We start from the raw sequence: 15167 nt of genomic DNA, 5'->3' as shown, positions 1-15167 counted from the left end.
CTGGGCTAGATTTTATAGTCTTTTAAAAACAGTAGCGTAAGTATTCACTTTGTTTCGGTAAATTCATCAGGGATGACCAAGGTGTTGAAGGGCATGTCAAGGTCAGTTTCATGGATGCTGCAGAAGAGTTTATTGTTGGTGGCCCAGCCAGCAGTATAAGCTTCAGTCCACTTACATCACTTCTCTCGCCTCCCAGTCCCAAGGGGTGACACATATGGGCCCGTGGAGTACTGTCTCACAGGGACACGGTCCTGTCCTTCCAGCCGCACAAATTACATCACACTCCACACATCACCTTCAGCAGAGGGGCCATCACCTCACTCGACCTACCTGGGGTGGATGAGCTCCCTCAGAGAAGTGGAATTTAATAAACCGAAAGCTTCCTCAAATATTGTCCCAGCTTTTAGTTTTCTCATTGACTGCACTTCTGTGATAGCCAGTGGGGGAGCAAGCTGGAGGCAGGGAGTGCGGGCAGGGGGTGGGGGTAGTAAAGGTGCTGGGGTGTCGGAACGTTAGCCCCCCCTGCAGGAGCAGTCAGGTAGTTCACTGTGCCCTGGGACGTCCAAGGCCCTGTTAGGGTCCCTTGGAGCCTGCAAGATACCCTTGGCCTCTGGGCTCTTGCAATGCAGATAGAGACTTTAATTTTTATTTTTTGATAACAGAATTTTTAAAATGGTATCTGGTGAGGACCAAATGAATACTGCAGGTAATTTCTAGGAGAGGCTTGGGGGCAGGGTGGCTCATTAGCAGTCAACACTTTCTTCGTCAGTCCTCCAGGTGGGTAATGTGATCCCTAATCCCTGGCGTGGGGTATGTGTTTGGCCATAAATGAAGCCCCCCATCCCCCTGGCCCCCCACACAGGACAATCACAGATTTCTTTCCTCATGCTGCATGGTGCGGGTTCACATGGGTGTCACCTGCAGCTGACGGGAATTCTCCAGTCACGTGATTCTGGGTCTCCGCCTGTGGCTGTGCCTGGAACTCGGTGGGCAGCCCATTGCTGTTGTTTCATTTCACTCGCAGTAGAGACGGTGGGTGTCTCAGGATGGCCCCCAGTGAGCAGGCTGCCAGGGCAGGTGCAGCGGTGACTCTAGCCCGAGCGGAACTACAGGGGTTTGGAAGGACTGGGAACTTGGAAAAGGACGTGCTCTGGCCTTCAGCCACCTCCTCGCCTGGTGTGTAAAACCCTCCTGGTCTCCTGGTGGACATACCGTCTGGACGAGGGCCCAAGGCTGGGGACCCTTGGGAATCCAGTCCCACCAGGGAATGCCCAGCCTCGGCTCCCAAGGCTGTATCTGTCAGGCGAAGCTGGGTCCTGGTGCAGTAACAAACAACCCCAATCTCAGTGCTTGAACGACAAAGGTTTATTTCTTGCTCATATTGCTTCTCCACTGCGGGAGGATGGGGACGGGGGGGGGGGGGGCTTCTCACCACAGTCTCTTAGGAACCCGGCCCCCCGAAGGGGCCTCCACCTTGAGGCCAACTGTACCTGCTCTGGACGCTCTGGACCAGGGGTCCTCAAACTGCGGCCCGCGGACCACATGCGGCCCGCCGAAAACATTTATCCGGCCCGCCGGGTGTTTTTGCCGCCGCTGTGTGCATAGGAATTTGTTCATAGTTTTTTTTTTAAACTATAGTCCGGCCCTCCAATGGTCTGAGGGACAGTGAACTGGCCCCCTGTTTAAAAAGTTTGAGGACTCCTGCTCTGGACGCTCTGGGAGCGTCAGCCTGGAAGTGACTCAGCACGGAGCTGCCAAGCTGCCTTGTCCACCTCGATCCCCGGGACGCCCCGGCCTGCCCCATCTCTGCCGCTGCAGGCTCCACCGGCCCCACACGGCTTACAGCGGCAGTTGTGGGGCCTCATCCCTACGCCATCGGGCCCAGGGATACCCAGTCTTCCACCTTCCAGGGAGCAGGAGTTGTCCCCCCTCCCAGAAACACCCAGGCCTTCTCCCGGATCTCTCTCCGGGATCTCTGGGGAGAAGACTGTTCCTGCGAACTGGGAAACGGAGCACCTTGGTCACACCCACCCTCTGCTGCCCGGTGCCCGTTTACCCATCTGTGAAACGTGGCTGCATCTGCCCTTCTCGCATCCCAGCGAGTCAAGGAATGGTCATGTGGAGGCGCCGGCTGCTCTTTGGAAGAAAGGGCCCTACTTTGACCATCTTGTCCTCTAGTTCCCCACCCTGTCACCCTGGAACCTTCTGGAATGTGCTTCGTAGTCCAAACTAGAGAGGGGAACCCAGGGACTGGTGGGGTTGGCAAGTGAACGCTCTCAGGCCTGAGAACATTCGAACAGGCACCAGTGTTGTCCAGGTGCCGTTAGTTCTACGGGAAGCAAAGCTGCCGGTCATTGAGGTGGGTTCCCAGGGGTCCTGGGAGGGCAGCATGGGGGGGGGGCTTCAGAAACGAGGGGAGGCCTGCAGGAACGGCCTCCAGACATGGGCCGCCCTGGGCAGCAGGCCCAGCTGCTCCAGCTGCAGCCGCGGGGGCCTGCAGGCGTTGAGTTTGCTGTACAGAGCGAGGGGGCTGTCGTGGGGCCTCAGGCAGAAGTGGGCCTGTGGGGGCAGGGCCCCCCAAAGGCCATGGCAGGGCTGAAACCTGGGGGGCGGAGGCGGGTTTGGGGCCGGCGGGCTGCTGGGCCCTGAGGACACGGACAGACTCCGGTCCTGGGGGTTGCTCCCCGTGGAGGGGCTGCTGAAGGGGTTGGAGGACAGGCGTCCACTGGCAGAGCAGCTGCTGTCGCCGGGCGGGGGGCTGCGTCCCGCTCTGGGCGGCAGGGGCGCGACCAGCCTGGGGCACTTCAGGCCCATCACGGGCTGGGAGGCGGCGTAGAGGTGGCGGAACTCCTGGTCAAACAACGCCACGGCCTGGCCCGTGAACTTGGAGAGGATGTTCCGGTGGACGTGTCCGCAGAGCCAGGTGAAGCTGCGGGGAGGAGAGAGGGGAGGGTGGGAATGGGGCCACGCGGGGCCACCGGGACCTTCCTCCGGGGGCTGTGGGCCACAGCAGGACAGGAAGGAGGGGATCCCGCCTCTGCCCCCTGTGCTGCCCTGTCACCCTGCGCAAGCCCTGGAGGGACAGTGGTGCCCCCTTTCACAAAGGGCAAAACTGGAGCTCCGGGCCCAGCCAATGTCGAATGTGGGCTGGCTAGTGAGGAAGTTGCCAAAGCGACTTTCTGGCCTCGGGTCAGAGTGCCTCCTGCTGCTCAGATTATGGCCCCTTAGCCGATCCCCGATCCCCATCCCCGATCCCCATCCCCATCCCCGATCCCCATCCCCAATCCCCATCCCCGATCCCCCATCCCCATCCCCGATCCCCACGGAGGGAGTGCGGGGGCTGAGAAGGCAGCTCTCCGAAGGCAGGGGCTGTATGATCATGGCAGTCTAGGGTGTTGGCCCATTTTCAGGCACGTGGACAGGACAGGACACCCTCAAGCAGAGGTCTTGGCCCTCAGTCCATTACAGGTTTTAGGAGAAAACGAAGTGCTCAAGGCATTTAGATGTGACTTTTTATGATTCCCTGATTTAACCAAATTCCTTTCTATTTTTAAGAATATCTTTTTATTGATTTCAGAGAGGAAGGGAGAGGGAGAGAGAGATAGAAACATCAATGATGAGGGAGAACCATCCCATACTCCCCGCACTGGGGATCGAGTCCACAACCTGGGCATGAACCCTGACCGGGAATCGGACAGTGACCCCCTGGTTTTTAGGTCGATGCTCAACCGCTGAGCCACATAGGCCGGGGGAAATTCCTTTCTATTTTTGATGAAAACTCCCCTCATCACGTCCTCCCCCCTATATCCCCCCCCCCAAAAAAAAAACAGCCCTTGAAAATGGTGACAGCACAGAAGACCCACCAAGAGCATCAGGTCAGAGATCCCTGCGTCCCTAATCATGTGAACAGGGCGTGGACGCGCTGGGGGCTGGGTGGTCCGAGGGCAGGGCACCCTGAGGGACGTGCCCACCAGGGGCCTCAGCCTCCAGCCCCCAGCCCCGGGCTTGCCAACAGAAGGCAGGGCGGGCCCACAGAGGCTGGGCAATCCTGGGAGGAACAAGGAGGCTTTGTTTTAGCCTCACCTCCCGCCCAGGAGCCGCCCACTCAGCCCCAGATTAATGAGCAGCTGAGGCTGAGCTAGGGCCAGCCAGGTGACAGGGGCGGTGCAAAGGCAGGCACAGAGGGGCTCCTGGCTACACTGAGAACTCTAACGCCCTGTGTTTGGAATCAGGCTGGATGAGGCCCACAACTACCTGCTTTGCTCAGTAAAACGGGTCCGAAGGTGCCCTGGCAACGGACCAGGTCCCCACGCACCCAGAGGCCCCTGCGCTGCCCCCTGGGCCTTTGTGCAGGTCCCCCACCCCTGGACCAAAGAGGCAGACAGCTCTTCAGTTCGGTCGAACAAATACAACCAGAGAGAAGGGCCAGGCTACTGGAGCCCAGGGAGAGCCAGGCTGAAACATGGGGTGAAGGCTTTCCTGTTTGTGTTCATTGGCTACAGCTCTAAGGTCCCAGGGGCAGGATCCTGATAGGCGAACAGATGACCCTTGAACACTGCCCTGCCCTCCCCCGGAGCCGATTCTCCAGGTTCTCAGGGATGGCCCTGCATCTTGAAGCCCACTGCCCCTCCTCCTGGCACCGCCTGGGTCAGGATGGCACGCCCAGCTGGGCCCTGGTGGGCACCGAGAGCTGGAGATGCTAGTCAAGGACACGGGGGACTGGGGGCCAATCACCTGCCCCCTCTGCTCCTTAGTGCCCCATCTGCCAATGAGAAGAGTGTTGCCTCCCTCGGGGGCGTGAGGAGGATTAAACCCTTTCTGAACCCTTACAGGTCTGATCTCTGATCGCACCTGCCCCGGGGCCTGGCACAAAGCTGCCAGGGTTGACTGCTTCCTGCCGGCCCCAAGGGCAGGGTCACCCCCCACCCCCCAGGAGCTCTGTAAGGACAACGACGTGAGAACTAAGGCTAGTTCTACTGAAAGTAAGGTTCCCCCTCTTGGTTTTCTCTCCCAGAATTCCTTCCTCTGTCCTTTGTAACTGTCTGGAAATCTTTGTAACGACTGAATAAGCCTCTTGCCAGTCTCATGGCTGGTTGCCAGGGGCTGAGAGGAGGCATGGGAGCGCCTGCCTAATGGTGAAGGGGTGTGGACATGCCCTCTCAAAGTAGACGTCACTCTGACATAAGAAACAGCTTGCGCTGAGGGAACCTGAGAAACAGCTGGGAACCGAACTTACACTGTCTGACTCCCAGGCTGGGCTGCTGCTGCTTCTAGTCCCTGGCGCCAGCCGTAGGTCCCGGGGGATTTGGAGATGCTCTGGCACGAGGGGAGAAGGGGCCGGACGCTGGTGGTTGGGGCCACAGAGGGTGGCGCTTACCGCTTATCGAGGACACTGTGACGTTCAGCTAGTCCTGGCAATTCTGAGTGAGAGGGGGGCTGTCTTGGTGCCCTCCAGTCTTCCATGGACCACGTCCCCTCCTCAGCCAATGTGACATCCTCCAGGGGCCTGGCAGCCCTCAGGACCAGCCTCCTGTCAGCCCTCACCCTTTCAGATCCTGCCTAATCCATGTCCCCCTCCCCGGGGCCTTGCCAGGGTACTGGCGGGCTCATAGCAATCATTTATTGAGCACCCACTATGTGCTAGGAGCTATGCCACATGTTTTGCAAACTTTATCTGCAAGGGAAGATATTGTTATCCCTCATTTTACAGGTGAGGAAAGCAATGCCAAAAAGAATCGAATTGCATTCTCTAAATGGGTGAATTATATAGTATATTAATTATACATCAATAAAATGTTTAATATATATATTATTGATTTCAGAGAGGAAGGGAGAGGGAGAGATAGAAACATCAATGATGAGAGAGAATCATTGATTGGCTGCCTCCTGCACGCCCCCTACTGGGGGTCGGCCCACAACTGGGGCATGTACCCTTGACGAAATCGAGCCTGAGACCTTTCAGTCTGCAGGCCATGCTCTACCCACGGAGCACCTGGCTAGGGCCTCAGTAAATTTATATAAAAAAAAAAAAATTGGAAATAGGAACACACACATGCTAAAACAAATTGCATGGTTTATAATCATATCTGAGACAGCTGAGGAGGCAATAAAAGGATTCTATATCCTGTTGCAATATCAAGGGAAACTGAGGCACCAGAAAGTGACTCTCTACCCTGAAGTCCTCCCAGGAAGGGCCCATTTCCGCCCCCCTCCCCATCCCCGTTTGTTCAAGCCTGTCCTCCCGCCTGGGAGCTGCAGATGGGGGGCAGGGGTGTGCCCGAGCGCCTGAGGCTGGTGGGCACCACGCTCAGCCTTGGCCTCCACGAAGCCTCAACAGGACCCAGCGCTCACCTGTACGATCCAGAAAGGACGTATCTCCAGTCTGAGATGATGAACTTCTCCTGGACTTGGCCGGCGAACTTCCTGCCTGATTTGGCGCAGTACACCTCTGCTTCCACACTCCGGATGGAAATGTTCTGTTGGAAGGGAGGTAGAAGTGTTTCTCGCCAATCGCGTATTTATAGATACACGTCTGCCCAGGACTAAGTCTGGAAGGATGCTCACCAACACGGAAGGAAGCAGGGCTATGTCTAGCTAGTGGGACTATGGGCCATTTTTATTTTATCCTTGGCTGAATTCTCTAAATGGCCTTCATTGTCCTGACAATACTCAAAGTAACAGAAGAAAAAAAAGGGAGGGGGGATGGTAGAAAGCAGAAAATAGAAGCCGAGGGTCGGTGCTCCGGAGCCGTCAGTCTCAGCTCCCATGGACCATGGAGGACTGGCAGGCGCAGCTTGCCTTGCGAGTGACTTTAGTGACATGAGTGCCTGACCCCAAGCTGGTCAGTGCGAAGGCTCAGAGCAGCCAGAGCAGGCAGCTGTGTGGAGACCTCACTGGACCCTCCATTGTTTTGTCTAAAAAAAGGTGTGTTGCCCTAGCCTAGCTGGTTTGGCTCGGCCTGCGGACTGAAGGGTCCCGGGTTCGATTCCAGTCAAGGGCACATGCCCAGGTTGTGGCCTTGATCCCTGGTAGGGGGTGTGCAGGAGGCAGCCAATCAATGATTCTCTCTCTTCGTTGATGTTTCTATCTCCCTCTCCCTTGCTCTCTGAAATCAGTACAAATATATTTTTAAAAAATTAAAAATTTTTTTAAAAATAAATAAAAATAAGTTTAAAAAGGTGTGTCCACGCCCAAATCCTGGTCCTGTTTGTCCCCTTCCTCCCCAGCAGCGCCTGCTGCCAGCGGGCATGGCAGCCTGGCAAGGCTGGAGAGATGAAGGCAGCAGGAAAGGCGGAGGGAGCACTGCTGAGCCCAGGCTCACGCCTGCTGTGCTGGGCGGGGCTCTGGGAGGGGACGCCCAATGCCTCCCGCAGCTCCTCCGGCCTCCTCTAAGCTCTGAGGTTGCGGCAGGAGGGCCACCTCCCGCTGTCCCTTGGTGGGCAGAGGGCTGTGAGTGTGGCCTGTGTGAGCCATGAAGACAAGGCCTGTGCTGACTCCCCTGTTTCTATGGCCTCATGCTGAGCAGGTGGAGTCCAGGTAAGACCAAGCAGACCCAGCCATCAGAGGCCTGGGGCCTGTGCCACCAGGGGTGCCTGAACTCAGCTGCCTGCCGGTCAGCGTGGAGGGGACAGGAGGAGGACAGGCAGGGGGACGGGAGGAGGACAGGCCTCCAGGAGGCGGCCCTGCCTGAGCTCCAGGGGAGTCACCAAGGAGCGCCATCAGCTGTTCAGCTGGGCCTGCTGCAAAGCTACAGGTGTGTGGACGTTTGACCTTGAATTAGCTGCCCAAAGTCAACACTGAGGGAACCTTATCTCGGTTTCTTTGCTCATTGCCAGAAGAAGGGGGTGGGGAGGTTGGTTAAGCCCCAGGGGATGAGCTTCCTGTTGGGGCCACAGGGTGCTGTCCTCCCTCCTGACGGGAATCACACAGGTGCTGAGGTTGCCCCCTGACCGTGAGGCGGTGAAGCACCCACGGGCTCCCTCAGCTGAACGCAGTGAAGGCAGGGGCGCCAGAGACTGATGCTCAGCAGCTGCCCGCCCTTCCTGCCCCGGGCAGCTCGGGGAGGTCAAAGGGCTATGAGTGGGCCCGGCTGGCGTGGCTCAGTGGTTGAACATCTACCCATGAACCAGGAGGTCGCCGTTCGATTCCCATTTAGGGCACATGCCCGGGTTGTGGGCTCCATCCCCAGTGTGGGGCGTGCAGGAGGCAGCTGATCAATGATTCTCTCTCAGCATTGATGTTTCTATCTCCCTCTCCCTTCCTCCCTGAAATCAATAAAAACGTATTTTTTAAAGAAAGGCTATGAGTGGAAGTGAAAATCTCTTCCAAGTCCGGTGTTCATCCCGTGGGACCCCACGGCCCCCTCTCTCCGGCCACTGCAATCCTGAAGGCCACATCCACCTAATGGAGCTACAAGATGAGGGAGGGCTGTCTGACCTTCACTTTGAGCAAGAAATAAACCTTATTGTGGGAAGCCACGGGCACAGTGGGCACCTATCGCCGTGCCCTGGCCTGCCTCGTTCCAATCCATGGCGCCTTTGAGACTCCCCTCGGGGCCCTACCTTGAGGTGCCGGTCAGAGACCTGCACTTTGTCACACATCTCCTGGAAGAGCGGCACGCCTCCCTGGTCCAGGAGCACGCAGACCAGCACCCCGCGCTTGTTGGCCGCCTCCAGGATGTCACAGAAGATCTCCACGTCCGTGAACACGTCCATCAGGATGGCCAGGACCTGGGCCAGGGCGAGGGGCAAATACCAGAAGGGTCAGATCCAGTGCTAACGGGTTTCAGCGGAACTTAGTCTGTGGGCCTGGGAGAGCTGGTCCCACGGCGCTGTCAGAGGGAAGAGAGGTGCTCACAAGCCCTTGAGATTTCCTGAGCGAGCTCTTCGTCCATGTGAGGACACAGCGAGATGCTGTCTGTGAACCAGGATGTGGGCTCTCACCGGACACTGCCTTGGTCTTGGACTTCCAGCCTCCAGAACTTCTAGCTGGTTTTGCTCAGTGGATAGAGCATTGGTCTGCGGCCTGAAAGGTCTGGGGTTCGATTCCGGTCAAGGGTACATACCTCGGTTGCAGGCATGATCCCCCACCCTAGTCAGGGCTTGTGTGGGAGGCAACCAGTCAATGTGTCTCTCTCACATCGATGTTTTCCTCTTTTTGTCTCTCCCCCTCCCTTCCACTCTCTAAAAATCAATGGAAAAATATCCTTGGGTGAAGATTTAAAAAAAAAAAAAATTGAGGATTCCAAAGAGCTTTGGTTTATGTGAATTATAGCTATTGATATTTATCATGTTAGAAACTAAATGTGAGGACATTTTAAAGCGTTTATTTATTAGTTACTCTAAAATAACTAATATTAGTTATTGAAAACAATATTAAACCCAGTACGTTAATATAAATAACCATTTTAATAAAAAATAACGATATCTTCCGAAACAACAACAGAATGTAGTGAGCGGAGTGTTGTCAGTCTCTGTGGCGTCTGGCTGCACGGGAGCCAGCTGGCCTTGCCTGTCTGCTTCCGCAGCAATCTGTTGTGTGTGTTGTTTGGGTGGCAGTATGTGAAGAGAAACTGCCTCACACAGATAAGTGGCTAAAAAGGGAAGTGCCGTACAGACCCGCTGGAAGGGTCCGTGGCCACACCGGGAGGATGTGCTGATCATGGCTGTGGTTTTTGTGGTTTTGTGTGTTATGATGCGTTGACATCCCAGAACTGCTGATTCCTAGAGATGGCAAACACCTGGCCTGTGAGCATGTCTTAGATGTGCAAACAATGCTATCCAGAGCCGACACCCAACCACCCTCTTCTTCTTCTTCTTTTTTTTTTTTATAATATATTTTATTGATTTCTTACAGAGAGGAAGGGAGAGGGATAGAGAACTAGGAACATCGATGAGAGAGAAACATCGATCAGCTGCTTCCTGCACACCCCCTACTGGGGATGTGCCCGCAACCAAGGTACATGCCCTTGACCGGAATCGAACCTGAGACCTTTCAGTCCACAGGTCGATGCTCTATCCACTGAGCCAAACCGGTTAGGGCCCACCCTCTTCTTTAATTCACACACAACAACCCCCTAGAAAGCCCCTGCCCTTAATCACCCGGGCCAAGGCCGGGACCACGAGGGACCCCTGTAGCCCAGAGCCTGCCAACCTGACCCAGACTGGCCAACCTCAAACTGTTCACTGTGCCCTCCTTGTCTCTCCTGCAGAACCACAACCCAGGCTCGTGTCCGTGCTGTGCCCTTGCCGCCCTGCCTCCTGACGGCCCTGGTCCTTCCCGTGTGGCCCGGGAGCTGTGCCTGAACTCCTTCCTCCCGGTCTGCGTGGCCTCTGCACCTGGTCCGAGCAAACCTCAGGTGGGAACCCTAATCAGAGCATGCCGGACGGTCAAGGCCAATTTGCCATGCGCTTGCGTGCAGGCGAGGATGTAACCTGTTCATGTTAACGTAGCACGAGCATGTATCACTCATTGGCACGAGGCCTCTTTTGTTTGAGCGTGTATACAAGGTGCCACTGACCAGCCAGGTGGGCTGGCTGCTTTGTGGGGCTGCTTTGTGGGGCTGCTTGGAAGAACTACTTTGTCTCGTGGCTCCTGCAGTAGCAATGGCTACTTGGTCTACAATGAAATCTCTCCTGTATGTGCCTATGACTTCTCATGCCTTCTCCATCTCATACCTGGCATCCTACACAGGACTGTGCTCACTCTTTGGCCCACAGTGTAAGGCAGAGCTGCTGTGGCCGCTAGCCTCTGATCCTTGTTCCCGCCCTCATCACTCCCCGATGATGGCCCACCGGTGGGATGGCGTGTCTCCCCACCTCCCGGACCCTCGCTCTCTCAGACCTGGCCTTTGTGCCGGACACTCCCTGGGCCTGGAATGCCTTTCCCTCCCCTCTCTGCCTGGCAGACTCTTACTCAGCCTTTGAGACTCAACTCAGAGGCCACCTCTTCGTGAAGCCTGCCTTAGTCACCTTCCTGTCTACTTCCAGGCACAGAGGTTGCTCAAGCTCAGGCTGCCACCCACCAATGGATTCCTCACCCCTCACCCCAGCCCCGTTCTCCTCTCCTCTCCTTCCTCCTGGGGCAGCTGAGCTCCCCAAAGGGAAGGAGGCTCCGTGTGCTCTGCCATCCTGGCTTGGCTGACAGAATTGCAGGCACCCTGCTGGCATGTGGCCAGTTCTGTGTCCTAGATCAGGGCCGTAGTGGCTGCCACTGTCAGCTGCAGCTCCTCCTGCCGCAGGTGCACAGGTGACTCTCAAGCACAGGCTGTAGATGCCCACTCCGCCCGCCCAAAGGCCAGAGGGGCCAGAATGGACTCCAAGGGAAGAAATGTGTCACTTGCAAACATTCTCCCTCTGTCTCTGATCACTTAGAAGTTAAATTTTGGTTACGCTGAAAAGAACTCAAAAAAGAATGAGCTGATATTTAAGCTCACGTTTTTGTTGGGGTTCCAAGTTTAATGCTGTGTGAAATCCAAAGGCTCCAGGAAAAGCCCCCAGGGATGGGCAGGCTGTGTGTGGGGTGGGCAGGCTGTGTGTGGGGTGGGCAGGCTGTGTGTGGGGGTGGGCAGGCTGTGTGTGGGGGTGGGGAGGCTGTGTGGGGGTGGGCAGCCTGTGTGGGTGGTGGGCAGGCTGTGTGGGGAGTGGGCAGGCTGTGTGGGGGGTGGGCAGGCTGTGTGGGGGTGGGGAGGCTGTCTGGGGGTGGGAGGCTGTCTGGGGGTGGGGAGGCTGTGTGGGGGGTGGGGAGGCTGTGTGGGGGTGGGCAGGCTGTGTGTGGGGTGGGCAGGCTGTGTGTGGGGTGGGCAGGCTGTGTGTGGGGGTGGGCAGGCTGTGTGGGGGTGGGGAGGCTGTGTGGGGGTGGGGAGGCTGTGTGGGGGTGGGCAGGCTGTGTGGGGGGTGGGCAGGCTGTGTGGGGAGTGGGCAGGCTGTGTGGGGAGTGGGCAGGCTGTGTGGGGGGTGGGCAGGCTGTGTGGGGGGTGGGCAGGCTGTGTGTGGGGTGGACAGGCTGTGTGTGGGGTGGACAGGCTGTGTGGGGGTGGACAGGAGGGAGGGAGCGGAGTTCTGGAAAATTTAAATTGAAGGAAACAATGGGTGGAGCACCAGCTTTTCATGTTCCTGGGCTGCTTCCGAGCAGTATCTCAAGTTCCGTGACAGGCGGCAATAGGGTTTGGCAGATGGTCCTGGCAGGCAGCCAGGAGTGTGGGCCGTGGTGGCACTGGCTGTGTGACCTGGGCAAGTCCCTCACCTCCCCAGGCCTCGGATCCCACGCTGGACGAGGGTCCCTCCCAGCACCCAGGGCCCGTTCCTCGGTGTGCTGGCTCTGGTCCCTGTGCATGAGCTCACTGCTCCCCCAGGGGTGGGCACCAAGGTGAGGATTCTTAGCTGAAGCTGCCGCTCACAGGCTGAGCGACACCCCCTGGAAGGAAGCCAGGTTAGGGCTTGGGAAGCATCATCCCCTGGCCGAGTCCCTCTCCTTCCCCCTGTCCCACCCAGCAAGGCTTCCCTCCTGCCTCTGTGGCCTGAGGCCTGCTAACGTCCTTCCTTTCACCAGCGCAGCCCGTTAGGAATTTAAAACAACACAGATCAGAAGATTTCACCTAAAAGTAAGGCTTTTCAGCTCCTCTTAGCAGGTAGGAAGACTGGCTCTGTTGGTGCTGAGTTGGTGCCACCTTCTTTGCCACCGACCCCACCACTCCCTCTTGCCCCAGGCTCCCACCAGCTTCACCCATTTTGTTGCCTGTCAGGCCTTTGCAGGCAGAGTGTGTGATCTACACACACACACACACACACACACACACACACACACACACACACGAGGGCTTAAGGATGAATGGGCTGCTCCCGCAGAGATGCCAGAGGGCTGGACCCCCAGCTACAGGCTGTCATTGCAGGTGGGCTGTGATCCCAGCTCAGAGCCTCCAATGGCTCCCAGCTGCCCACAGGGGGAGAGCAAACGCCTCAGCATGGCTCACAGCCGCTCCAGGTCCTGTCCCACCTCCTGCCACTCAACGCTGAGTGACGGGCAGACTCTCGAGCCCACCGTGCTCTCTGTTCAGGCCTTGCCTGTGCTGATCCCTCTGCCTGCGCCCCCTCACCTTCCCTGCTTTGTGCCTGACTGGCGCCTCCACCTCCTCGGGACCAGCCCAAGCCTCTCTTTCCGGAAGCCTCTCCTGAATTCCCAGGCTGGGCCAGGCCCTCGCCTCCATGCTTCCAGAGGAAGGAGCCACGCCACGGGGCACATGCTGGTCCCCTGTCCTCTCTGACTTGCCTAGACCTGTCTGCACACAAGTGCGCGTGCAGCGCCTGCCTCCACCGGTGGTCGGGCAGGAAGGGGCCAGGTTAGAGCTGATGTGCAGGAAAGTGTCTGCAGCAGCATGGAGCCTGGGTGGTGGGGACGGGGAGGGGGGCCGAGGCCTGGGCAGGACTATTGCAGGAGCTCAGTGATGAGGTGGCGCCTGGGGCCCAGGCGGTGACAGATGGGTCCAGGAAGTCAGTGATCCCAGGTAAGGCAGATGGTGGCATCCCTGACTCCATCCCTTAGGGCGGGACGCACCCTTCTGCCCTCTCCACCAGGCCCCGTCCCTCCCCGCCCCGACAAGGAGCCAGGCTCGGCCGTCGCTACCTGGCTGGTCCGGGTGATGCAGCGGCGGATGAGGTCCCTGATGTTGCTGTGCTTGTCCGTCTGGAAGTACACGGTGGCGCTGGACTGTTCCCTCAGGTAGGGCTTCTCGGCCGAGGCCCAGGTGTGCAGCAGGGCCGGCTCGCTGTCCTCCGAGGCCACAGGGTAGTAGGTCCCCGACTGCAGGGAGCAGGAGTCCAGGCCCTTGGTCCCGGCCTCGGCCCCTCCCGGGGTGTCCGGGGTGCAGGGGGGCTCCTTGGCCTGGGCCTGGATGTACTGGGTCTCCGCGGAGGACAAAAAGTCCACCTCGCCTTCCTGGCTGAGCACCTGCCGGTAGGCCTCGGGCCCACCGTCCAGGAGGGCGTCTGTGGCCAGCCGGGCGCTCTCGTGGTCGCTGAAGTCGGTCCTGGCCAGCCGGACCCACTGGCTCTTGACATCCTCCAGGCGTCTCCGGATCTTGCCCACGTGCCGTGCCCGGCTCATGCTGCCCCGACCCTGGTGGTGGCGGGAGGCGGCGCTCCAGCTGCTCCTGATGTCCACGGCGGGGAGTGGAGCTCCTAGCACCCAGCTCCCGGGACTGCTGTGCGCCAGCGTCCGGGGCTGCCTGCCACCTCACGCCCGCTCCCAGGAGTCATTTCCCGCTGCTCTGAGCAATGCTCACCTGGGGAGAGCACCAGCCGGCTGCCCGCCCGCCCAGGCGGGGCTCATCTCTCAGCGACACCTGCCCCGCCTGCCCGCCCGCCGGCCAGGTGAGCTGCTCCATCACGCCCTGGCATCAGCCTGGGAGACGCCCTCCTCCAGCGCAGCGGCGGCCACGGTGAGCCGGCTTCCCGCTTGCTTGTTGCACAATCTCCCCGAGACCCTCGGGTCCCGTTACAAAGCCGGGAGCCTCTCCCAGCCCATCACCTCTGCGGGCCCCTACTGTGCTCCTCAGTTCAACACCCAGGATTCAAAGACCAGGATCTCCCGCGGGGCACATGCTGCCCCCCAGACCCGCCTTCCCACCCGGTGAGCCGGGAAGCTGGGCGCACGCCAGTGCTCCCCCTCTCTCCTGGTGACACCCCAGCTCCAGGTCCTCCCGTTGCTCTGCAAAAGCTCTCTCCCCAGCTCTCTCCGCATTGTGATTGTCCTGGTCATAGAACACATCGCAGATTACTCCTACCCAAAGGGCGAGAAACCTGCAGCATTTTCCTTCCAACCTCCACTTGTCAGCGGTCAAGGCTGCTCCCAGGGCCACACTAGTTCCCCACCGCTGGCCGCCCTGTGTGCTCACCAGCACAGCTGTGACGCCAGAGAAGGCCTTCAGGCAGGCACAAGTGCGCACAGGAGGAGACTGGGAGCAGCGAGCGCCAATGGGGTGCCAGCAGGGCACTGCCAATATCTGCCAAGAGAACTGTGCCAGAAGCCCAGGATTGCATGGCCTTCAACCAACTAGTACAGCAGGAGCCAGAGGCTCCTCGGTGGCAGGGCTACTCTTTGGAGGAAACTTGCTAGAAGCATCTGTAACTCCTCAGAGCTGTGGTCCAAGTGGCTCAGTCCAGTGGTAGAGC

General features: G+C 58.4%; 1 protein-coding gene across 1 annotated transcript; it reads right to left on the bottom strand.

Moving 5' to 3' along the window:
* Window positions 1–2403: 2403 nt before the first annotated feature.
* On the bottom strand, window positions 2404–14100 carry FAM83A (family with sequence similarity 83 member A; the record flags this gene model as incomplete). The annotated part of the gene is made up of 4 exons (XM_081111537.1): window positions 2404–2929; window positions 6352–6476; window positions 8562–8729; window positions 13621–14100. 4 exons carry the CDS (start codon window positions 14098–14100, stop codon window positions 2404–2406), a joined length of 1299 nt encoding a protein of 432 aa, XP_080967663.1.
* Window positions 14101–15167: the final 1067 nt, after the last annotated feature.

Source organism: Myotis nattereri (genome assembly GCF_964212035.1).
Source record: "Myotis nattereri genome assembly, chromosome: 17".
NCBI lineage: Eukaryota > Metazoa > Chordata > Mammalia > Chiroptera > Vespertilionidae > Myotis > Myotis nattereri.
The sequence above is the reverse complement of the archived record's forward strand: the minus strand, read 5'-3'. Positions and strand labels throughout refer to the sequence as shown.